Source organism: Amaranthus tricolor, chromosome 7 (genome assembly GCF_026212465.1).
Source record: "Amaranthus tricolor cultivar Red isolate AtriRed21 chromosome 7, ASM2621246v1, whole genome shotgun sequence".
In the NCBI taxonomy this organism is placed as follows: domain Eukaryota; kingdom Viridiplantae; phylum Streptophyta; class Magnoliopsida; order Caryophyllales; family Amaranthaceae; genus Amaranthus; species Amaranthus tricolor.
In genome coordinates, this window is record NC_080053.1 from 4,875,082 (window position 1) to 4,900,181 (window position 25,100).

Below are 25,100 nucleotides of genomic sequence, written 5' to 3' on the forward strand. Positions count from 1 at the left end.
ATAGAAACTCAAAGAGAGGAAGAATTCCACCGATTAATCAATCATTGTATTTAAAATGTATTCAAATTTCATATGATTTTTAATATTAAAGGATTTGGGTTTTGTTGACGACAGAACAAACCCAGGTATTGTTTTATATCTTTTTTTTTTTTTAAACAACTTTGATTTTGTATGATCCATGCATCATTTACCATTCTTTTCAATTTGATTATGATTATATGTGAAATCAATATGTTTAATATTTTTTTTATGATCAACTCTCATCTTTTTCACATTATATTATTTGATTAATTTTTTTTAATTTTCATTTCTCATATGCACATCTATAAATTAAGGCTATAAATCTAATGTCTGTACATATGAATAATAAATTGAAAATAGGGAATTGTAGACATACTTAAGAGCTTCTATAAGAAATTTGATGGAAAACATATCACTATGATGATTTAGGGTAGGCTCAAGGGGCATTCACCCAAAGCCATTAATACTCATTGTTAAATATAAAGGCCCCTCGGAGAAAATTCAAAAATTCATAAACGAACAAACTAAATAAATAGGTTTGGGAAACTTAAATTTGGCCCGCCAAACACCAATTCCCTATAAATTATTAAGTAACTTTGACAGAGCTAAAATTAGTTTTTCAAATATATAATTAATTAGCTTCTGTTCCAACCTTTACCACTAACCCATTGAGCATGAATTTTTATGTTTTGAGGGAATGCAAATTGGTTTTAATGGGTTTTTTTGTTAGAGATGCTAAGTTATTAGTTAACAAATTTATTATACAAAACTTTTTTATAATATTATTTATAGTAGATGTTATTTACAACTAAAATTAGACATTTATATAGTTTTTATTTATTTTTTTATTGAGGTTTTAATGAGAGATTGGTTGTTGTTTATTTAATGGGTTACTAAAAAAAGGAGTATTTACATAAGCACGCTCTACAATAATAATATTTTATTACCCTAACGCCATTAAATGGCTCTTCCCTAGACTGTTGTAAAGGGGTTGGGTGTACGCAACCATATTTTATTAGTGAAAACACTAAGAAAGAGGTTGTTATGCTACTTTATATAAATACATTCTATTGCCTCATAATGAAATATGGATATTTAGCAAGTTCAGATTAATCATTTGTATATCTATGGAATAAAGATACATCAAGGCTTAAGAAATTCCAATTCTTCTACAGGAGATTATTGTGTTTGTAAGAAGGCTGGCTTCCTACGCTTAATGGGACAGTGCTGGACTAGGGTAATTTTCATCCATTTTGATTTTGAATTAGGCTTAGAAATACGTTGAGTGTAACATTTGTATTTTTTATTGTTTCCATGTTTTAGGTTTGATGTATTCCTCTTTGCACACAACGTTGAAGCTTAATGCTTTGTTCATGATTAAATGTTTTCTTGAATGCTAACAAGGACTTGTAGTTGTTGTAGTTGTTTTAGTATTATAACTATAGGATTATAGGGTTTATCTTTAGTGAAAACAATATTTTGGATTATTTGTAACTTTATGAGATAATTATAAGATCATGAGTCGAGTTATTTTTATGTAAGATGAATTTTCATTGTGCATGATGGGCTTGAGTCATAATAAGAATATTTAGAATATTTAACTTTGATAGTTACGCAATTGCAAAGGACATCATAAGCGGCGTCAAATTGGTGGAAAAGTTCAAAGTATTTCTAAAGAAGATATTTGGGAAGAGAAACTAACCGAAGCCAGAAAAAATGACAAAATTGTAAGTTGATACACCATCATCCATTTTTGTTCTAAAATTTCCATAGCACTTCACTTTTCTATTAATTTAATTTATATTTACTACACCCTCCGTTCTTTTTTTATCTTTCACTTTGAGTTTTTCACACATATTGAGGAAGATAGAATTTTTGGGTTATAGTGCGTATTGTTTTAATTAAATAGTAGTGTGAAATAATGATTGTATTGAAAATATGAGGTTGTAATGGGTATTATTTTAATTAAATGTGGGCAATGTTACCAACATAATATACCCTAAGAGCTGAGTATAATACTTGATATTTGGACATGTTTTTGTTGTTATAAGGGGGGTTCAATGTGCCGGATAAGTGTCGGGCCAGACTTAAGTAAATATAGGCCAAGTTCGAAAAGAGCTCTTTAAACTTAATATGGCCTTTAAATGAGCCGGCCTTTGAAATTCCGATCCGGCTCAACCTGGCCCATTTTTGTTACTAAAAATTATTAAATATCTATTTATCAATTTATAACAATTAAATTATCATTTATGATAATTAAATTGAAAAAAAAAATTAATAATCCCCATTGACATTGTCATTATAATATTTAATTATACATTAATTATGCTATTTACAAAGACCAATTTCCAACCCTTATTCAACTCTTTTATAACCCGCTTCATTTTAATTATAGTAGAGCCAATTTTCGGTCCAATACTTACAAAACCTATCTAAAAACGGGTTGGATAAGGGCTCAAAATAGGGGTCTGGCCCATTAAACACCCCTAGTTGTTATTATAACATAAAGTAACATATAAGAAATAGTAAGATATATACCTTTTTGAATATGCTTCGTGTCCAACATTTTATTTTATGAGGGATGGATGGGTCATCCTGGTCTCCAAGGAAATTTCTTCAATTAGTGTTATGATTAGTACTAGGGAGTGAAATCATTGAAATAGGTGATGGAACGGTTGAGAAATACGAATAGTAACTGCAGCAGGGGCACTAAATTGCACGTTTGAGAAACAACATATTGTGACCTCTTGTCTTTGAGAATGCTAGGGGCACTAATCATTTATATTTTGGACTCTTCACCAAAGACACACTCAACTCCATGCCATCAAGTACCATGCTTAAAATAGCTAAGTTATCACTTGGGTGAACCAAGCCACCTCTTCCAACTATTACCTATAAAGTTTTCTACCCAATCAGCTGAGACAGTAAAACCTTGATGATACAGTTTAATTCTTATCAATCTTGTAACTGGTTTAGCTATATGGAATTGTTTTGGCTTGTTTTTTATTTTTTTAAATTTTATGTATGATGTATAATAATTGTGTGTGAAACATAAATATCGAATCCCATCATTATAGCAGACTTTAAATAGGTTAAGACATCAAGAGATATGAAACTTTAGCGTTACTCATTAAAAGTTCAATTTCATGTGCGACATAGTTTTTCTCGTTCATCGTGTTAATACTTAGTAGCCCTTTCATTAACTTCATTATATAGTCTTATTATAACTTTTCCGAGCTTATCTTAAAGATGTCTTTTGACTTTTTATTTTGTGAAGAGAAGTGACTCCGAGTGATTAAGTGATGTAAAGGTTTTTTAGGTAATGTGGGACTTAATTTGCCTTGATATTTTGTAACACAGGTTGTGGTGAAATTCTGTGCAAAATGGTGCAAGAATTGTAAAGAGATAGCAACAACCTACCGTGAACTTGCTGATAAATATCCTACTTTAGTTTTCCTCTCCGTAGATGTTGATGAAATGACAGTAAGTTTTCTTACTTTCACATTATTTCTTCTTTAAAAAAAATTAAATTTAGAGAGTTGGATAGAGGTTTTTTGGAGGGTAATTGAAAAGCTTTTATTTCAAAGCACCAAAACATTACATCAAACTTTACATAAATTGTAAACAAACCTTCCAGGAAAGACTCCTTACTAAGTACCAATTAACAAACTCCCAAAACGAAAAGAATTATAATGATAAAAACTTTGTGAAACTTTCCAACACTAGCCTTTCTAGCGCTCTTTGGCCTCAGTCTTACGCGCACCTAGGAAACTTTTCAAGAAATCACTCATTCTAAGATTACTCCCCACCAAGTACGCTTAACAGTGGAGTTATTAGCAAATAGGTTCACATGAAAAAAAAATGCACCTTATTAATATGAGTAGTCTACCAGTTCTTTTCAAATCTCAATTAGGGGTATCACAAAGTTAGTGCTATTTTTGCAAGGTAATGTCAATTTATGTCCATAGGGATCAAGACAATCTGTATTCTTAACCTTTTTTTTATTACTTTTTAATTTTTTTAGTGTCTTTGTATACATCACAACACAACAAACTAAGGTGTGCTGGTTACTTTAGGTTTTAGTAGTGAACCAAAGACGGGCTAAATTTATAAAGTAATGATTTGTGAGTGGAATCTACGCCTGGGCTTCCCTTGATCTTAAACCGAGTTATTTGTTTATAAATTCTATTAATATTAAATTGTCTAACATATAAAATAGAAGAAAGATAGCTAAATTTGTTCAGCATACATAATATAGGTGCTTTACCCACCCTATGCAAGTATACCTTACATTGGCTTTTGCATGGTATTGTTGTATTCTCTTGCATAGTTGTGGATTGATAACAAGACTATTATTGTTTTCCATTGTAGGAATTTAGCGCTTCATTTGATATCAAAGCTACCCCAACCTTTTACTTTCTTAGATCTGGACAACCTATGGACAAACTTGTAGGAGCCAACAAAGTAGAACTTCGCAGGAAGCTTGCTACAATTGCTGAGTTATCATCGAGAATGTAAAAGCTTATCAGATTCATGTTGGAAGTTCTCCTTGATGAAAGTGGCTTTGCAATTGCATATGCTTTGCTAGTCATTCCATGTTGCAAAAGCTCTTGTGCTCACTTATCAATATTAGAAGGCGGATGTGAAGTTTGAAGGACGAAAAGGAATTTATATATATATGTCTTGCTGCAAATTTCGTGCAATTGTGGTAGCCTTTAAATTGATCCCTAAACTATGCTTGATAATGAGTGACAATTATTCGAATAATAATTTTAAATATCAGAATATTTCTATTTTATCCAATGACAACTTTAGTAGAGTATATAATATATTTTCGGCCAATAAGCTTAACTATATGTTGTGTTGATAAATAACTTTTTGTATTGTATATTCTCCTATCCATTCTCATTGTCTCATTTTTTGATAATTTTATGACTTTAATAGATTGTCGTACTTTCATTTAAGTCTCCTTAAATATCATCTATACTTTTTCTTTATTTTGTTTTATGTAAATATCATTATTATTTTCTTCTATTTTAATCTATACATTTTAATCTTTTTAAATATCATCTACACAATTTAAATGTTCTCACTATTTCTAAATTTTAGTGCAAACACAATTTTCTCAATTTCTTAGGGACAAAGTGAGTACTATTTATTGATCACGGTTGTATTTTATTCTTAATTTGTGTTTTATTCTTGAGAAAGATTGTATTTTGGTGAAATGATCTCATACCAAGGAGCTCATATGCTAATAACTGGTACTTTTTGTATCCTTAATGCCCACTTACATCATCCTTAATGCCTACTTACAATATCCTTAATGCCTACTTACAGTATACTTAAATGCGTACATATAGTATCCTTAATGCTTACTTACAGTGTCCTTAATGTGTATTTACATTATCCTTAAATGCCAACATATAATATCCTTAATGCCTACTTATATCATCCTTGAATACCTACTTATCGTATCCTAAATACATATTTACCGTATCCATAATGCATACTCACAATATCCATAATGTCCATCAAGGAAGCATGTAGTATTTACAATATCTTAAATGGCTACTTACAATATCCTTAGTGCCCACCGGGTAAGCGTGTAGCATAGTTATTAGAATCTCGATCCTGATCTACAACTCTATGATGCTACGATCCCACAACTCAAAAATAGGCGATCGATCTGGATCGTAGCTAAGATCTTAATGTGGTAAAATCGTGCGATCCTAGTTAGCTCAACAATTTAGGTGGTAAGATCATAACACGATTCTACGATCCTACGATCCTACGATTCGATCCTAAAAGAGTAGTTTTAATCGTAAAATATTTTCATATAATTAAGATTTTATATGTGTATAAATATTATTTGAAATAATTATATCAATTCTACGATAAATTTCAAGTTTTTGTTGTTTTGCAGTTTAAAAACAATTATTAAAAGTATTAATTTTTAAGACTTAATAGATGAAGTCAAATAAGTTTTGTACTTGCATTTTAAAATTTAAAAACGAAAAAAATATAATTGATAATAAGTAAACCAAAGCACATTATTGCATATATGTAAGATCACACGATCCTACGAACCGATGCTACCGATTTCGATTCTATCCTCTCGATGATCCTAGGTAGAATCTCGATTCTAATAACCTTGGCGTGTAGTACTTTCAATATCTTAAATGTCTACTCATAATATATTTAATGTCCACCGAGTAAGCGTGCAGTACTTACTCTACAGTTTCCTTTATGAGCTAGCTCAATTAAAGATGATCTCTCAAAGAGACTGTCTCTCACTAGAATTTGTAATATCTAGGCCTTAGGTAATCCAACTTGAGAAGAGTGTTAAACCATGTACTATTATGTCCTCTTTAATTTGCATCAAAGAGAAATTGGATTATTATTAAGAAAGTGGCAGTAATGAACATAGAAAATCAATTGTATGGATGAAATTAAAAGAGAGTTAAAATATATGAATGAGAGTAAAACAAAGTGGTGGGCCATTATCTAAAAATAAAAAGTAAAAATTAGCTAGAATAATCTAATCTTTTTATGATTTTTCTATAATAATCCCACCAATTGATTAACTATGAATAATCTTAACTTTATGGAGTATTTACCTAAAGCAAACTCGGGTAACCGAATGACCTGTGTACCATGTTTTATTTTTTTTAAAAAAAATAGAGAAATTAAAATAAATGTCAAAAAAATGTTTTAAAATTTTGAAATTCTTTTAGAATATTTTATGCAAATTTTTGAAAATTTTCTCTAACTTTATATTAATTTTCAGTTTACTTCTTTAGTAAATTACCTACTATAATTAAGTTTATTCTAGGCCAATGTCCTTTAAAGTTGGGATTATTCATGGTTAATTGATAGTTAAGATTATTGTAGAAAAATCATGAAAACGTTAGACCATTTTAGATACTTTTTCCAAATAAAAATAATATAAATTAAGTGTGATGGACCAAATGAAAAGTAATACAAATTTAACGGGTGGAAAGAAGGAACATGTCCTCGATTTATATTTTAGGGCTAAGCCCATGTAAATATATGGTTTAGGGTTATCTTGATTTTGAAATAAATAGAGCAACAAGGAGAAGAGTAGGATTCTACTTTCTCCGCTCACTTTCTCACTACTCTCTATTGCACAACCAGTTTGTCATTGTTCAGACAGAGCAATTTCATATCTCAAAATTAATTTATTTTTGAGAAAGGTATAATCTTTTCTATTAGATCGAATCATCCCATTTAATTATCTCATCTTCCTCCATTTTATTTTCTTTGTTTTTTTTGCAGTAAAAATGGTCTATACATCTCTGTATTATTTCTTGGTTTTGGTTGGGTTGTTTTAATTTTTTACAAAAATTTCACTTTCATTTGGAATTTATGATTTTTGGGTAAAAAGTTTGTACCTTTGATCCAATGAAGCTGCAAATCAGTGTGATTTACTATTTTCATTGGCTTTTAAATTGCTTATGTTAAAACAGTTGAGAAACTATTTGTTTGCTTTTAAATTGCTTATGTTAAGTTTCTACTTTTTATGTTAAGTCTAATCGAGATAAAACCCAATTGTTAACAGCCTGTTTCTTATGCTTCAAGGCTTTGATTTTGATACTACTATCTAAGTACCCTTCAAAGGCCGATGATGATTGAAAGTTTTGCCTACATTGTCTGATTATACAATGATACATCACTCTTTGTATCTGAGGCCTATGCCTCTTTTAGGAAGATGTTTATTGATGTTTCTATTTATCAATCTATATACTTGGGCAAGATCTATTGTTGTATGTGTTTTGTGTCTCACTAGTGAAAGTTGTGGACATTGGAAAGGCTCTAAATGCCTTAGAAAATGTAATTCTTTTGATAAGGATATGATTTTTGAATATGTATTTTTGATTTTTGTTGTATCCCAAAAGAATACTCACTCATAGTGATTGATATTCTTAAGGTGAGTAAAGATGTCAATGGAAGGGCCTGTGATGATGCTTCAAAAGTTTGCCTACATTGTCTGAATATTCAATGATAAGTCATTATTTGTGTCTGAGGCCTATGCGTGTTTTAGTAAGATATTTATTGATATCTTGTATTCCTATTTAAGTTCAAGTAATCGTTATTCGTTTGTGTCTCTCTAGTGAAAGTAGTGGACGTTGGAAAGGGTCTAAATGCCTATGAAAATGTAGTTCTATTGATAAGGATGTTTGATTTTCTTAAAGTGTGCAACCATGGCAACGCAAGGGCCTGTGATGATATTTAATTGGTGATGAGATTTTCAAATGTGTGGTACTCCCAACTAATCTTACGGTGTGCATACACTTAACTAAGGGCCTGTGATGATTGTTTAAAAGTTTTGCCTACATTGTCTGAGAATGCAATGATACGTCGATACATGTATCTGAGGCCTTTGTGTGTTTCACGATAGTGAATTAGTAGTTGGGTTTAATTGTTAGAATATTTTTAGAATATTGTCTGAGAATACAATGATACGTCGATACATGTATTTGAGGCCTTTGTGTGTTTCACGATAGTGAATTAGTGGTAGGGTTTAATTGTTAGAATATTGTCTGAGAATGCAATGATACGTCGATACATGTATTTGAGGCCTTTGGGTGTTTCACGATAGTGAATTAGTAGTAGGGTTTAATTGTCAGAATATTGTTAGAATATTGTCTGAGAATGCAATGATACGTCGATACATTGTCTGAGATTGGATTTTGCTTTAGTTATAAATTTGTTTGAACTTAAATCAATCGTCTAGAATATTGCAATTTAATGTAGTTGTATTTAGTAAGTGAAAATGAATATAATGAAATTACACGTAATGTGAATGCAATTTCAGGGAATTAAAATTTTAAAATTTCTAGTTTTACTTACTCCACTATTAAAATCTCAACTTTTAATTTATATAATTAAGATCGCAATTATTATCATTTATTGAAACTTATTTATTGCACGGTGAATCTGGTATTTATATAGGTATGATAATCCAAAAATATGATTGTTATTATTAATTGTTATTTATTTATATTATCTCATTTATTTATTTTTTTTACATGAAAAAAAATCTAATAATTCTTCCTTAAACCTCTGTATCAATGTGTTCTTCCTTAAACCTCCTCATCAATGGCTTCTTCCTTGGTCTACCCATGGAGTCCTAAGAACAAGCACTGAATTCACTACAAAAATCCCCAATTCTACACCAATTTTAATCAATTCTACTCCTATTCTACTCAGAGCTTCTTCCTTAAACCTCAACCTGATTTTTTTAAATCCCCAATTCTACTCCAATTTTATACAATTCTTTTCTACAAAATCCTAATCAACTTATACTCATAGACGTAAACATCCTTCTAAAAATCTCTTCTTTTCATCTTCATCATGACAATTTGTAAGAGAGCTATTAATTAGTTAGACAAAACTCAACAAAAAAATCTACAAGTTTTTACTGAAAATTGAAAAAAAATGAAACTCAATAACAAAAGTTAACAATGAAATTAACAAAATTCTCCATAAAAAATGTACCTGAAGAACATTTTGAGAAATTCGTTGAAATTAACAAAGTCAAGCACAAAGTTAAGCACCCATCATCCAAAAGTGGAGTACTTGTAACACCCCTAATTTTTATAAATATAAAAATAATATATATAATAAGACACAAATAATATCTCGTAGCATCTGAAAGTAAAAACAAGGTATCCGCCACACTCACAATGTGTAAGGTGAAAACTTTTATCAAGACAGCTGTAGGATTATCAGGAGAGAAATGCTCCTATGAGACGCGTATAGTGTAAGAAAAACAGAAGAGAGAGAAGTTCTTGTGTCTTATTACTTAGATAAAAGAAAGAAAAGAAATACACGGATACTTACATAGGAATAGACAAGTAGAGAGCCAGGTGTACATTAAAGTTGGACCAAACTACCAAAAATAAAAGAACAACAATAAAGCTTAAAAAACAGAATTACACAAACTGACCCCCTCAAGCTTGGAGTGGGTTCACTAACTCCAAGCTTGGATAAAAGAAGCCTAAACTGATCAGAGGGAAAAAACTTTAGTGAGAACATCAGCTAACTGACATGAAGATGGTAAAGAAGTTAGCTGAATAAGACCTTCCAAAACTTTGTCACGTGTGAAGTGACAGTCCACTTTGATGTGGTTAGTGCGCTCGTGAAGAACAAGATTGTGAGCAATGTGGATAGCAGATTGGTTGTCACAATGAAGAGCCACATGTTGAAGCTTGGAAACTCCCAATTCTTTTAACAATCTGACAAGCCAGGTGATTTCACTAGATGCAGCTGCGAGAGCTCGATATTCGGCTTCTGAAGAAGAACGAGAAATAGTAGCCTGCTTTTTGGATTTCCAACTAATAGAAGATCCACCTAATAGAAGAATATAGCCGGTAACGGAGCGTCTAGTGTTTGGACAAGAGGCCTAGTCTGAATCCGAAAAGGCTTGTAAGGATAATTTGTCAGAGGCTTGAAGAAGAATGTCTTGCCCTACTGTGGAATGAACGTAATGCAGTGTGTGAACCAGAGCATTATAGTGGTCAGTTGAAGGACTCTGAATGTGTTGACTCAAAGATTGAACTGTAAAGGAGAGAGTCAGCCTTGTATTGGTGAGGAAATTTAGCTTGCCTACCAAACTTCTGTACTTGGTAGGATCAGCAAACAAGGGAGAGGTGTAGGAATGTAACTTAGTGTAACTTTTAGGAATTAATATTTTAAGACGAGTAAGTTTAACAAACTTATCAGTGTGAGAATGATCTTAAATACACATGACATGAAACATTCTCAATTTAATTTCTTTCCTCTTTTCCTTTTCTTTTATTTTGATTAAAATACCCAAACCCTTTCTCCCTCTCTCACTTCGTAAAACTCTGAAAACAGCCAACCTTCCTCCTTGTTCATTCCTTTGAGACTTTGAATGCCACAAGCAAGATTCGTCCTCAATTCTCGCCTTGATTTTTGATGAAGCAGAACCTTCATCCTCTTCCTCTTGATTCAAAATTTTCTTTCCCCTTTTCCTTCCTTTCTGTGCAGCAGGATCGGGCAGCAGACCCAGACCTCACCGAAGCCACGAACACCACTTCTCACGGTGGTTCTACAATCCTAATCGACGTCCCTCTTCTCGAAGCTAGCACTGTATTCTCTGAAATTTAGTAAGGAAACAACCTTCATCTTTAATCCTTGTCTATTTTTCGAATATAGAACAAATTTATCTCCTTCCTCACTCTATGCGTTTCAATATTATTATAACCAATTCTTTTTTCATTCTTGAAGATTCAAGACACATCAATTAAATTGGATTACTGATTTTTCGTGAGGAAACAAGCAGTTTCTACAAAATACAATCAACACTCAATAGTTGTTTCTTTTGGGGCAAACATCAATTAGAAAACCGCTCCATTTCTCGAAGGCTCCTATTCCTTTAGGATAGGGTAATAATCTCTATTCTTTTGTTATTTTGAAATCCTCCTGCAAGTTCTATAACAGTGTGACTACACTTCTTTCCCTCTTTTTATGCAAATGTTAATACTCTTTTTATATTATATCCAAATCAAAATTATTTGAAGTATGAGAATTAATTAGTGGATTTCATGATTTTGTTATATATACATGTTTTAACTAGAGTAGATGAATAATTTAATTTGTGATGTTGAATTGGTATTTCTTTTAAAGAATGCGAATGATCCTAGATAGTGTTGGATTTATAAAGTCTTTATTTCGTATTTGATAAGATTAGTAGGGCCTGAATAATTATTATGAATTAATAGTAAAAGAATGGATGTTAAAGAAAGTTTGTTGAATCTTGAGGACTAGTATAAATATTACAAGAATTATGAAAATTGGTGGAAATGTTTTAATAGTAGGTTATATAGGAGTTTAAACTCTTGTGTGAAGTAGGAGATTCTTTTGAAAATCATTGATTATGAAATAAGAGCCTAAGTTAAACTACGGTCTTAAGAGGAGATGTAATAAGTTATACTAGTATAGTCGCATCGAACGCCTTTTTGTGATATTGTGATTGTTATGCTTCAGGAGATGACATCATCGAGGAACCCTTTTAGTGATCGCGGAGTACCAGACTTAGCTTCTTGAAGAGTTCTTTTTGGTGAATAGTAGCAGTCCCTTAAAGGGTTTGGCCAGACTACATTCTTAAAAATAAACTTTTTACTAAAGCTCTTTGAAATTGGAAACTGTTGAGACAAATGTTGTTGTGAATGTTTATGTTGATATTATGGTATGGTCAATGGATCGGACTTGCGAGATGGTCATTGACGGAGTTGAGGAACATTGTTTCCTACTCCCTGTTTTTGAAGCGAATTGTCATTCAGATATTGACTAGCTTAACCCGAGAGTGACATAGCCTTAGAGCTATGGATGTTCCTCTCAACTAGACTCCCTGTGCGCACATAGATCTAGGAAACTGATATTGCTTTTAAACTATGATTTGAATTACTGTGTTTTGTTGTTTTGGATTGTTACTTCTCATTCAGTTTAATCAGACCTTCTATTGTTTCCAACTTTTAGCTTGTCTACAGATCGGAACCAGTCGAGAATAATGGATTAGCGGAGGTGATTAGAGGTTCCAAGGATGTATATTGAGCTGAGCACTTAGGAATTTATAGTTTTGTATTAAGATTTTGGATAAATGTAAATTTGATTTGGCTGTGTTGGTTATATCGGACTTGTAAAGAATTGTATGATTATCCTTTGTTTTAGTTAGATGTTTGTTTTGACATATAGCTGAGTTAGTTACGTTAAGAGCTGGTGAGCCCTTTACTCAAGTTTTGGAAGTGTGATTTTAGTTTCTTGGGAAAATAAACCCCGTGATGACCCTGTTACTCAGTCAACGGTAAGTCGAGTTGTTACACTTAGTTCCCAAGGGAAGAGGTGTGGCAACATTTTTGAATTTGGTGATGCCACTGTCACGAAGCAATTCAGAGTGAATTTTTTGTTTGTGAAGAACAATGGATAATAGATAGCGGTGCTAGTGATCACATTTGCTCCTCTCTTGATCATGTTTTGGATTACAAAGATGTATCGTCTTTAAATTACTTCATCCCTATTCCAAATGTAACAATTATAAAGGTTGAAAAGGTGGGTACTATCAAACTTTTTGATAGCATGCAGAGGAGGGTAAACCATACCATTCTTCTAGTTCCCTCCAGATTCGTGTGCTAATTTGTGATAAAAAACGCTTTGAGAAATGAAATCATCTAAAGATGAAAGGATCCAACCTATTACAATATTGTTACACCTATCCCATGCTTTAAGATTCTGGGAGGAAGCTGAAGTTCTTGGAAATGTTCTATCCACAAAATTTATTTTGTTCTTTGCACTAAGGCTAGAATCATAGATCTCTTCCACTTCCCATAATTTGTCCCATTAAAAGTAGTGGGAACAAGCTTATTGTTGGCTTGATCGGAGGGATGGAGATAATACGTGCTAGCCGGATTTTGTGTTGCATCGGTATAAACTATTCTACTTATGTCTTTAGCCATGATCGAGAATGAAGGTTGAGATGAAACTTGAAGAAAAAAAACCCCAAAAAAAAGAGAAAATAAAAAAAGAAAGGAATGAAAGAATTAGAAAGATGATTCGAAACCTGTGTACTGCATTATTGATTTGCAGAAGAAATAATAGAAAGGAAGGGTAATTGATGTCCCTTGCTCTAGTACCATGAAAACTTTTATCAAGACAGCTGTAGGATTATCATGAGAGAAATGCTCCTGTGAGACACGTATAGTGTAAGAAAAACATAAGAGAGAGAAGTTTCTGTGCCTTATTACTTAGATAAAAGAAAGAAAAGAAATACAAGGATACTTATATAGGAATAGACAAGTAGGGAGGCAGTTGTACATTAAAGTTGGACCAAACTACCAAAATAAAAGAACAACAATAAAGCTTAAAAAAAAAAAATTACACAAATTGATTAGTTATTTTAACATAAGGCGTCAAAATAAACATTTAAAATTAATTATTTAAACGCACACATGACGTATGATCTACGCCGCCACACACTCATGCATTAAACAAATAAAAAAACTTGTCATTACCTGTGGAAAACAAAAACATAAAACATGAGCCACAACTCAGTGAATAGTTACTCTAACTTGTCAAACTATTTATACTTGAAAACGTTTGACTTTAAAATAATTTTTTTTTTAATGTTATTTGAAATTTAAAAAATCGTAAAGTATTTATATATTTAATATAAATCAAAATATACTCATATAGTATAAAACAATTAAGTTGTCACACTCTTAAAAATTTATTCACAATATACATTTATATAATGTCATAAAAATTACACATCTTCTTTTATGAACTCCTTCCAAAAGGTCAGTCCACCTGACACATTAGGGAAATAATTTGCTCTTGGCAATATAAACATATGTCACGTTTAGGTGCACCAAGGGTTGACCTACCCTACACAGTCTAAGGCAAAACATTTTTTTTTAATTATTATAATTTACACTCACGACATAACCGTGTATATTCGCATTAACATAAAACTCAATCAATATAAGGAGCAATCAATTAAAAGCAATACTTATGTACAAAAAAATCGTACACTACAAATTTGAAAGTAGTATTTTCAAATTATAAAAATATAAGGTGGCTTTAAAGATAATAAAGAAAGAGATAAAACAAAATAATGAAAGAACAATGGAAAGTCCACGTTTTAACCGTCCATTTATTTTATGAAAGTTAATTAACAAAGTACTCTTCCATTGATTCCTTCATTGAAGCTTGTACTAGCTTCAAGCATTTATTTTAATTTTTTCAAATACTTTTACTCAATAAAATAGAAAAAAAAAAACTAAATTAATATTTAGCAAGATGAGAAATTCACCACAAAAACTCTACTATTATAGTAATGGAAAAGAAGAATGTAGATGTGGATGAGTACTTGACTCTCACCACAGCGAGAGTATTTATAAGGGAAGATAAAGAAGATGAAATGTTAATATATCGATGAAGGAAGTCACAATGGTAAGAAATTCATGGCGTATGCTGTACCATTTCAGAAAATCAAGCACCAAAGGTCAGCTTTTAGAACGATTCTCAAACGTATATTATTATTATTATTATTATTATTATGATAGAGAAGGTAACGTAGTATATTATTATTCTCAATTATTATTATCCTTTTTAGTTTCTTTTTTTTATTATTTTAATTAAATTATAAATTTTATCCTAATAAAAATTAATAACAGTGAACAATTACCAATGTTATAATTTTTAATGATATACGACCCTTCAAGTTATCATTGGTTATATTCTAATAACTATATTCGACATAAAATTTAGTCAATTGGTCATAAAATATTATCATTTAACACACATATAATAACCTTTCTAATTATTCCTACTAAAAGGAACAATCAAATGGTTTAATGGTTGGAAAGGGTTTGGCTTTATTAATCCTAATTTACAAACTGAAAAATGAAAATGAAAATGAAAATAAATATGAATAGGTTTGGTCATTTTGCTGGAGAAAGCTCAAAAGTTGAATACTCAAAAGCTGAATTTAGATGAGGAATAAGAAAACGAAGAAGCCATTGATGCGGAAGAAGAAAGCTGTTTTTGGTGAAGAAGAAAAACTAGTTCAACTGGTTAAAGGTAAAAAGAACCTTAAAAGTGGAGGCACTTCAAAATTCGAACCTTTAAAAAATAAACGAAAGTTCAAACCTTTAAAAAATAAACGAAAGTTTGAACCTTTAAAAGCGGATAAACTAAAGTTCGTACCTTTTAAATTAAATTTTCCTTTTTCATTTGGTCTGATTTTAATGTAAGATCAAACGGAACGGTCTGCATTTTATTTATGCATCACTATCTAGTTAAAAAGAGGTGCTTTGTTCTTGTAAATGCGCTAAAACTTAAAATATTTTGGGTAGCTTATTCAATTTGCTACGCATTCAAAATAGGATATAATATCTCTTTAATGCCTTTAAATCAAGTATAGTTGTCAACGAACAGACCCAAAAAAAAAAAAAAAACTCGTGTGAATAAAATTTATAACAAAAAAATAAAAAAGATTGAAGGAAGCAATATTCGTAATTAAAGAGGCAGTTAGCCAAGTATTTACAATTCCATGGGAAACATGATTTTAGATGATACAATCAAAATCCTTGAACAGATTTTGTTTGTTCTCTCCTATCCTTGGACTTGTTGCTGGTGAATCCAGTATAGGCATTTTGGTCCATTCCTCAGCTATATTAACAAAACATTCTTTTCCTCCAACAACTGGCTTAAAGCTTGGTTGAATTTCTCTTCTTTCCAGCTTCTTCCAGTTGATGCCCTTGAACCATCTATGGCTACGTATCTCGTCACCCCCATTAGCCCCACTTCCAAGTCGCTTGCTCGGGTCTTTTTGAAGCAACTGATATATATTCATCAGAGAAAGAATTAATGAGAACTGTAAAGACATGTACGTAGTAATAATTACATATGAAATCATAAAAGTTACAAATCAAAGACTTGCCCCTTTGAGTAAAGAATGTGCTTCACTTGACAAAAACTTGGGCAACTTGATCTTGTTATTGATTATTTTCTGCTGTAATTTGTACTTATTTCCACAACTGAAAGGTAACTGTTCAACCAAAATCACATACTACTATCAGTAAAAATTAGTCACATGCCATTTTAATACCAAAAAACAAACACAGCTAAAATCGGACGTTTCTATGACAAACTAATCAGCAACAATAACAACGTCAAAGCTTTTAACTGGGAACGGCTAAAACCAAACTAATCAGCAAAAATGGGATACCTCTCCGCTAAGCATCTCGTGTAAGAGAATGCCTACGCTCCACCAATCAACAGCTTTATTATGACCTTTGCCAAGAATAATTTCAGGTGCCATGTATTCTATAGTTCCAACCATAGAGTTCGCCCTAGTTGTGTCGTCGAATTGTTTTGCTAGCCCAAAGTCAGTCAGCATAACCTGATCATCGGAATATTTTTTTAATTTATATAGTCAACGAAAAATTATTGGAATTGATACTTTAACATATTTGGTGTTTAAATATTAGAAAAGGACGAGAAAAAAGACGTACGTACATGACCATCCGAGTCTAAAAGAACGTTTTCAGGCTTAAGATCCCTGTGCATGATGCCTTTGCCATGTAAGTAAGCAACTGCAGAGACTATCTCAGCTGCATATAATCGACCTAAATCCTCCCTGAACCACATAATGTACAAGTGTTCATTTCATTCATGAGATCATGTTTGAATCAAGGATAATAAAATAACCTCTTTGTCTTGTAATTTTGTAAGGGTGTTAAGTAGATGAGAATGAGAATTATGAGAATTATATGTGAGAATTGAAATGAGAATTGGGATGAAATTTTAAGAAAAAATGTATATAGCTTTGTTTGGTAGATTTTATAATGGAATGAAATTAATTAAAAGTAGCCACAAAGTTGTTACACAAAGTCACCAACCATTTTTCTTTTCTCAATGCATAAATTAGTCAAATATTTACAACCAATGGTGGTAAAATTCTACTCCTATCACCCCTCTCTATTAAGCTAAGCGTAAAAATTTTAATTACTTACCAACTTTTGTTGAATTTTGGAGCATTTCTAGTAGTATAAATAGGGTGCTCATCACTTTCATTTTCATCATCCCACCACAACATCATTGAGTGGTAAAACAAAAGTGAGAGCAATATTTTAGAGTGAGTTATTGTAAGAATAAGAGTGAGCTACTACAATATAGTAATAGTATATATTGTAATCTTATATGTTTCTAGAGCTATTATTATTACTTAAGCATTAATTGTTCAATACCGCTCAAAATTTTATTGTCCACATTATTATTTTGCTATCCTTTCAACATAAATATACCTCGAAATTCTCTACAATTGGTATCAGAGCCAAACGGTCTATTGTGAGACTCACTTTAGTAAATTAGTCAGGAACTGGTAAAAATTAGTCAAAATAATTTTTGCTACCCTAGTGATCTAATGATCACATTGAAATTCCATATGTGTGCAATCTGGGGTTGTGAAGTTTTTGGTGAGATACCAAACTTACTCATTACGTGAGAGGCGTAACCAAGTCAAAAATGGCGGATATTGCGAGTACATCTAGTAATATTGAGAAACTCAACAATAATAATTACACTACGTGGAGCACACGTATGCAATTTTATTTGTTGGGTCAAGACCTTTGGTGGTGTTGATACTACGGTACCAACTGATGTAGAAGAGTCAAAAAAGTGGAAGATTAAAGTCGGAAAGGCGATGTACGTGTTGGCAGCAACTGTTGAAGACGAGTTGTTGCACCGTATCAAGGATACAAAGACACCCAAGGAGGCGTGGGACACATTGTCAGGGTTGTTCTCAAAGAAGAATGATGCTCAACTCCAGATGCTAGAGAACAAGCTAATGTCGATTCAACAAAATGAATTGACGGTGAACCAATATTTCACTAAAGTCAAGACTTTGTGCGAGCAAATCACAAAGTTGGATCAGGAGAATCCGGGCACGGAGACTAGGATGCGAAGGATCATTGTGCGCGGCTTGAAGCCGAGTCTTAATGGTCTTTTCACGGCCATCCGAGGTTGGGCTACACAACCAACTCTAATCGAGTTTGAAAATGTGTTAGCTAATCAGGAAGCTCTAGATAATCAAATGTCCGGAGTTTCTGACAAAGATGAAAAGACTGCTCTATTTGGAAACAAAAATCCAATTAAGAGTGGTGAGAAGATTGGTCAGTTGAGTAATCCATTACTTGGCAAGTCAAATCAAAAGTCAGGAGGATTTCGGAAAGGACGAGAAAAAGAAGACTTCCATTAAGGGGGAGCTCGAGATCGACAAGAAAATTAGAATAAAGATAAGACCCCGACACGACGAGAGGTTGTTTGCTACAAGTGTAGTAAAAAGGGACATTATGCTCGATAATGCTGGTGTAAGTCAATAGAAGGGAATGCTGCAACTTCGATAGAGCCAGAAAGCCGAAGCGAAAAAGAATGGTATTTTCAAGCTTCCTATGTCGTTGAAGAGTCTAGCTTAAAATGTGAACTAGATGTGGGAGAACAGTCTTTCGACATGATGGTTGTGTCAATCTGCAACACCGAGCCAAAGGAAATTGCATTTGCCACAACAAATGATAAGATGATCAATTACAAGGATGACTGGATCATCGACTCTAGTTGTTCGAATCAAATGACTGGAGATAAAGAAAAGTTTGTGAGCATGTCCGAGTATAAGCGTGGTCGAGTTGTTATTACAGCAAACAACTCAGAGTTGGCAATTAATCATATTGGCAAAGCGGTTATAACTCCGCGATTTAGCAACAAACAAGTTCAGTTGGATAATATCTACCATGTTCCAGGTTTGACAAAGAATTTATTGTCAGTATCACAACTGACTGCCTTAGGAAACTATGTGCTCTTTGGACCTCGAGATGTAAAGTTGTACCAGAATTTAGAGGATAATTCAACATCGATATTAGAGGGACAACGTTTGGAATCTATCTATGTAATGTCTGCTCAAACAACATATGTAGACAAGGCAAGGAAGAATGAGACAGCTGACTTGTAGCATGCACGCTTGGGTCACGTGAGCTATACCAAGCTAAAAGTGATGATGAAGAAATCGATGCATAACAAAGTCACCAACCACTTCTCTTTTATCAATGCATAAATTACTCAAAAATTTACAACCAAGGGTGGTAAAATTCTACTCGTATCACCCTCTCCCTATTAAGCTAAGTGTAAAAACTTTAATTACTTGCCAACCTTTGTTAAATTTTGGAGCATTTTTAGTAGTATAAATAGGGTGCTCATCACTTGCATTTTCATCATCCCACCACAACATCCTTGAGTGGTAAAGCAAAAGTGAGAATAATATTTTAGAGTGAGTCATTGTAAGAATAAGAGTGAGCTACTACAATATAGTAGTAGTATATATTGTACTCTTATATGTTTCTAGTGCTATTATTATTACTTTAAGCATTAGCTGTTCAATACCACTCTAAATTTTATTGTTCACATTATTATTTTGTTATTCCTTCCACATAAATATACTCCAAAATTCTCTACAAAAGTTACCTATTTACCCTTATTAAATCTTTGCTCATTCTATTTCATTAATGGCAAAATGTCATTTTCTAACAAATCAAAGTCTCACCGTGAATATCCTCCTACCCCTATGACATTAAAAGGTGAGACTTAGAAATTTGAGACAATATTATAAACAAATTTCATAACAGATCAATAAGTTAGTTTTTTAATATGATTTTGAATAGATTATTGTATTAGAAAATAATAATCAATAAGGTATACTGCTTTGTTCTTTTGAGTATATGGATAATACTTGTTTTTAGTGATCTTTGTGGGTATATAGACAAGACTTGTTTTTAGTAACAACTTTAAACAAAATGTACTATTGCATCAATCGAAGTGTGTCATTCTCCTCCTAAGTGAGACGTCAGAGAAATACAATTTTCATTACTTTGAATTTAAAGTAAGGTATACTACTTTGTTCTATGGATTTCATCTCATTTGATAATTTTCTAAGAGTTAGTCAAATGGAGCAAAACTCTAAGAAAGATAAAAAAGTATATTTATTTTGTTAAAGTTTTAGTTGGTGAAAAACAAGAACAAGTGAATTGAAAAATAATTATACGAATGAGATGATAAAAAATGATACTCCTTATTCAGTTTTATCATCACATTTGCTTTTTAAATATTATTCATCGATCAATTTAAATGTGTGTTTTATTCTTTATGTATAATTAAAAATATAATCATGTGAAATTTTACTCAATTCGTCTTAATATAAATTTATTAACATCAATTTACTACATTTAAAATTAAAAAAATATATTGACAAATGTGTGTAAAACAAAATGTGACAATTGAATAAGAAGTATAATACTTTGTTTGAATAGAAGTTTTTTGGGAAAAAAAAATTGAACGAAAAAGGAAGAAATGTACAAATTCCTTTATTTGGATAAAGGATTAAGGGAATAGTGGCCGACTTAGGAGGCTCGAGCGCCCGCAAGTGACATCAACTCAAATAAAATTTTACAATAACATGCTGCCAAGAGTTCGATTAAATATTGTGATTAATTGCGATTACTATCAATGATTACTATTAATTGCGATTACTATCACTTGTATATATATTCTTGATTACTATCACTTATTATCAATTTTGTAAATTAGTTGTATATATGTTCATGATTAATTGTTTGGTTATTATAAAATATTTTTTATAAGATTAAATCGAAAACTATTTTTTGTATTAATAATTTTTATTTATTAAATTTTTATTTTATCGATTGTGTTCTCACTAAGTTTGAATTCTGGGTCCGACACTATAAGGGAATAAGACATGTTGATTAATACTTTATATGTTCCTCTTATATTGTACCTAAATAATATGGATAGAATTTCAAGAAAATGAAAATTAAGTTGGAATGTAAAAAAAAAAAAAACTAAATGAGAAAATAAATTAAAAGCAAAAGACAGGATCATTACTTTAAAAAAAAAGAAAAAATTACGGTGTATAATACAATACAATTTTTTGTTAATTTTCCTACAATAATACAACTATTGATTAATCATGAATAATACCAATTTAAAGGGGTATTTTCCTAGAAACTCCCTCACATGTTAAAAATCAAACTATAAGTGATTATAAGACAAAAAAATTGTATATTAGTTAATATACTAAAGTTGGTATTAATCTAGGGAATATTCCATAAGTTGGTATTATTTATGGTTAATCAATAATTGATATTGTAAAAAAATTAACAAAAACTTGTATTATTTATAATAATTTAAAAAAAAACGCAAAATTAGTGACAACAAATAAAAAAATAGAGCATGTTACTTGAATAAGCCATGTTGATCAAGTTGATATAACAGCTGGCCTCCATTGACAAAATCCATCACAAGATACAGTCTATATTTGGTCTGCACACAGGAATAAACAAATACTTCATAATTAATATACAAATAAATCATTTGTTACACCTATTTTTAATCAACCTAATTAAAGTTTTAAATTATGAGTTAGATTAGAAATCCCATTGCCATACCTGAAATGAGTAAGTAAGCTTAGTAATAAAGGGATGATCAACTTTTGACAATATCTCCCTCTCCAAATTAATGTAATCAACATGATTCTTCTCAATCATTTTATCTTTCCTTATCACTTTCATTGCATATATCTCATCAATTGATCCCTTCTTCTTTACTTGGTAAACTTTCCCAAACGCGCCCTTACCCACAACTTTAAGCACTTCAAAATCATTTACTCCAATTAAATTCTTGTTAAGATCCAGCCGTTGGATATCAGGAATTCCATCCTCTAATCCTTTTTTAGGGCAATAATTTGAATCCTTGGAATCATGGATACAAGTCTCATTTGAAGGTTGTAATGGTAATGGACCAAAAACGTCAGAAAAATCATGAATACTAACACAATCTGAAGTTACAATCACCATTTGTTTTATGTTTTTGGGTTGTTTGGTTTATGGTTTGAATTAGTTGAAACTAAGGAATGGGATTAATGTGCCCAAAAAACTTGGAAGTGAACAAACTAAAACCCAGAAAGAAAAACTATTGTTGTTCCTGTTTCCCTGCTTGTGGGAAACAATTGATGATCCTGAACCACTTCTTGAATTCATCAACTTTATATGATCACAATCTGCAGTCATTAAAACATGAATATTCAGCCAACACAAATCAAAGTATGGAACACACAAAAGTATAATTCAATCATTACAATTACACAAATATCAGTCAAACCAAGAAAATTTTAATTTTTGGAATTTAAGATCAAATTTTATAAACATGAAATTTTTAGCATGCAAAAAAGCTTTTTAATCCAACCAAGACATCATAACACCCAAAGAACATTATTTATATTCTGACAAATCTTAAATTTAAGAAGATCACTCCTGAAGATTAAAAGATTTTACATATCATTAGGTAATAATTTATGGCTAAATGTTGAAAAAATACCCAGAATTATGAAAAAAATAACTAAAATCAATACCATAGATCAATGCAAAGCAGAAAAATGAACGCTATGGAAGGAAAGTTTGGAAAGAGAAAACAGAGGAAAATGCGTAGGCGTCACGCCGCTTATTTTAAAAAGCCAAGTAACTGAATAACTGAATTTTCCGTACACGTGTTTGATTTTGATTGGTGGGTCTTTATAGTATTGTAAAGTGGGCGGATGGGGCGGGGTGGTTGTTGGAAGTGATTAACAAGAATAAGAATAGTTAGGGATTGATCAGTTGGTGATAGATTGAATGAAAGCAATGAAATTTGGGCAATTTTAGGTGTCTTTCTTTCAATAAACAAAAGTAGCAAGTGTTTTCTTCTACGTTGCTTACTCATCTTCCCTTTACTTTCCTTTGTTGTGCTGCCAATTAACCTATGGAATTCGTTTTTCAAACTTTATTATGCTTCTAAGTTGGACGAATAATCGAATAAACTATGAAACTATCCACACATAATAATAATAATAATAATAATAATAATAATAATAATAATACACTATGAAACTATCCACTCATCTTCAAAGACAGGGAAAGATCTTAGGCCAACGAATCTTTTACTGTTTAACTGGCTTCATGGCAAAGATGAATCTGTGGATGTAACCGGAGGTTTGCCCTTTGCTGGCACGGAAGTCTCCTCATGGGTCCCTGGGGCCTCTTTAGCCAATGTTGTAGAAAGAAAGAGAAAGAAATACACAGCTAAGTACGAGGAGAACGACTACAAGTTCATCCCCTTAGCTTTCTCCACTTTTTGAGAGTTAGGTGAAGACGCTTTCGACCTGTATCAAGGATTACATTGGTCGCTTTAAGCAACTCTAGTAGCACCAAGTCTAGGGCATTATTTTTCATAGGTTAACTTCCTGTATTAAAAAGGTGTGGGTGCTCAAATTCTGGCTCGATTCCCCACCAACTTCTTGTAAAGTTTCCTTTTATGATATGGAATACTGGATAATAATAATAATAATAATAATAATAATAATAATAATAATAATAATAATAATAATAATAATCTGGCTCGGCTCAGATTCTGGCTTGCACTGTTTCATTGCTTGCTTGCTTGTTGGCTCCATTTTCATGGCGAGAACGAGGAGAACTCCACAAATTTCTCTGACAACCGTTAAAGCGCCCAGTCAAGCTCCTTCCCAAGGCTTGAGTGAAGTGCAATCTCTTTCCATTTCGAAAAATTGGGGTAGTTCAAAGGCGGATCTTAACAAGAATTTAATTGAAGTCTCTTTTATCTTCTTTTAATCGCAAGAATGCTCTTGCTATTGCTATGGAAGGTCAAGAAGTGCCCCAAGAATCTATGAGTCTTCAGCCTTCAAGTGAAACTCCGGTTCTTTATAATGGAAGTGTTTCTGACCGAGTGAAGAGTGGGTCGTTGACATCTAGAAGGGTCGCTTTTAATCCTCCATCAAGTATGGCTCTGAATTTTGTTGCTCCTTGTGTGAATAATGGTGTTGTTAAGGCTGTGGTTGATAAAGATGAAATTAGGGCTTTGAAGGCTAGATGGGATTATATTGTGGATATGTTCATTGTGGGGTTTCAACCTAACTTGGTTACTTTTAATCGTTTTGTGGGTAAGCATTGGCCTAGTATTGCAAAATTTAATATTATTTTACATCAAGATGGATATTATCTTGTTCAATGTTCTTCTGATGATGATGTTAGATTGATTGTTAATGGGCGAAATACTATGATGGGTAAACGTCCAGTTTTAGTTAGGCATTGGGATAAGGATTTTGATTTCAGGAAGGATATTCTTTGGGTTATTCCTGTTTGGATTCGTTTGTTAAAGCTTCCTATGCATTTGTGGGGGATGAGTAACCTCAGTGGGATGAGTAACCTCAGTAGGATTCGGAGTATTTTTAGCGTTCCTATATCTGTTGATGGTCCAACTGCTAGTCAGTCTAGAGTCCAATATGCTCGCATTTTGGTTGAAGTTGATATCTCAAAACCTTTTCCTAAGGAAGTGCTAGTGGAGGATGAGGATGGTCGAGTGTTTAATTAAGCTTACTAGCTGAATGGGTGCCTCAATTCTGTTCTAAATGTTAG

At 32.0% G+C, this 25,100-nt stretch overlaps 2 protein-coding genes and 3 non-coding genes across 5 annotated transcripts; 4 read left to right on the forward strand and 1 right to left on the reverse strand.

Moving 5' to 3' along the window:
- The first annotated feature begins 1,237 nt into the window (after positions 1–1,237).
- Positions 1,238–4,784, forward strand: LOC130818890 (thioredoxin H-type-like). Its single transcript, XM_057685140.1, has 4 exons — positions 1,238–1,258; positions 1,632–1,748; positions 3,382–3,504; positions 4,393–4,784. Exons 1-4 carry the CDS (start codon positions 1,238–1,240, stop codon positions 4,537–4,539), a joined length of 408 nt encoding a protein of 135 aa, XP_057541123.1. The 3' UTR covers positions 4,540–4,784.
- A 2,871-nt stretch (positions 4,785–7,655) lies between these two features.
- On the forward strand, positions 7,656–7,735 carry LOC130819609 (small nucleolar RNA SNORD34). The gene has a single exon (XR_009044648.1). It is a non-coding gene; the product is annotated as a small nucleolar RNA SNORD34 (small nucleolar RNA).
- A 254-nt stretch (positions 7,736–7,989) lies between these two features.
- LOC130819612 (small nucleolar RNA SNORD34) lies at positions 7,990–8,072 on the forward strand. Its single transcript, XR_009044651.1, has one exon. It is a non-coding gene; the product is annotated as a small nucleolar RNA SNORD34 (small nucleolar RNA).
- A 268-nt stretch (positions 8,073–8,340) lies between these two features.
- On the forward strand, positions 8,341–8,424 carry LOC130819610 (small nucleolar RNA SNORD34). The gene has a single exon (XR_009044649.1). It is a non-coding gene; the product is annotated as a small nucleolar RNA SNORD34 (small nucleolar RNA).
- A 6,999-nt stretch (positions 8,425–15,423) lies between these two features.
- Positions 15,424–23,388, reverse strand: LOC130818891 (serine/threonine-protein kinase AtPK2/AtPK19-like). Its single transcript, XM_057685142.1, has 7 exons — positions 23,042–23,388; positions 22,080–22,690; positions 21,872–21,954; positions 17,086–17,206; positions 16,796–16,969; positions 16,508–16,615; positions 15,424–16,405 (listed from the first exon to the last, which is right to left on the reverse strand). The coding sequence occupies exons 2-7, from the start codon at positions 22,485–22,487 to the stop codon at positions 16,133–16,135; spliced, it is 1,167 nt and encodes a 388-aa protein (XP_057541125.1). The 5' UTR covers positions 22,488–22,690; positions 23,042–23,388; the 3' UTR covers positions 15,424–16,132.
- Between the last annotated feature and the right edge of the window lie 1,712 nt (positions 23,389–25,100).

Coding starts and splice junctions, on each gene's coding strand:
- LOC130818890 (XM_057685140.1), top strand. CDS start 1,238: ATGGGACAGTGCTGGACTAGG. Junction 1,259..1,631: donor TGGGACAGTGCTGGACTAGG/GTAATTTTCATC, acceptor TAACTTTGATAG/TTACGCAATTGCAAAGGACA. Junction 1,749..3,381: donor CCAGAAAAAATGACAAAATT/GTAAGTTGATAC, acceptor TTTGTAACACAG/GTTGTGGTGAAATTCTGTGC.
- LOC130818891 (XM_057685142.1), bottom strand. CDS start 22,487: ATGGTGATTGTAACTTCAGATTGTGTTAGTATTCATGATTTTTCTGAC. Junction 17,207..21,871: donor GATCAACATGGCTTATTCAA/GTAACATGCTCT, acceptor TATGTGGTTCAG/GGAGGATTTAGGTCGATTAT. Junction 16,616..16,795: donor ACGAGATGCTTAGCGGAGAG/GTATCCCATTTT, acceptor TTGGTTGAACAG/TTACCTTTCAGTTGTGGAAA.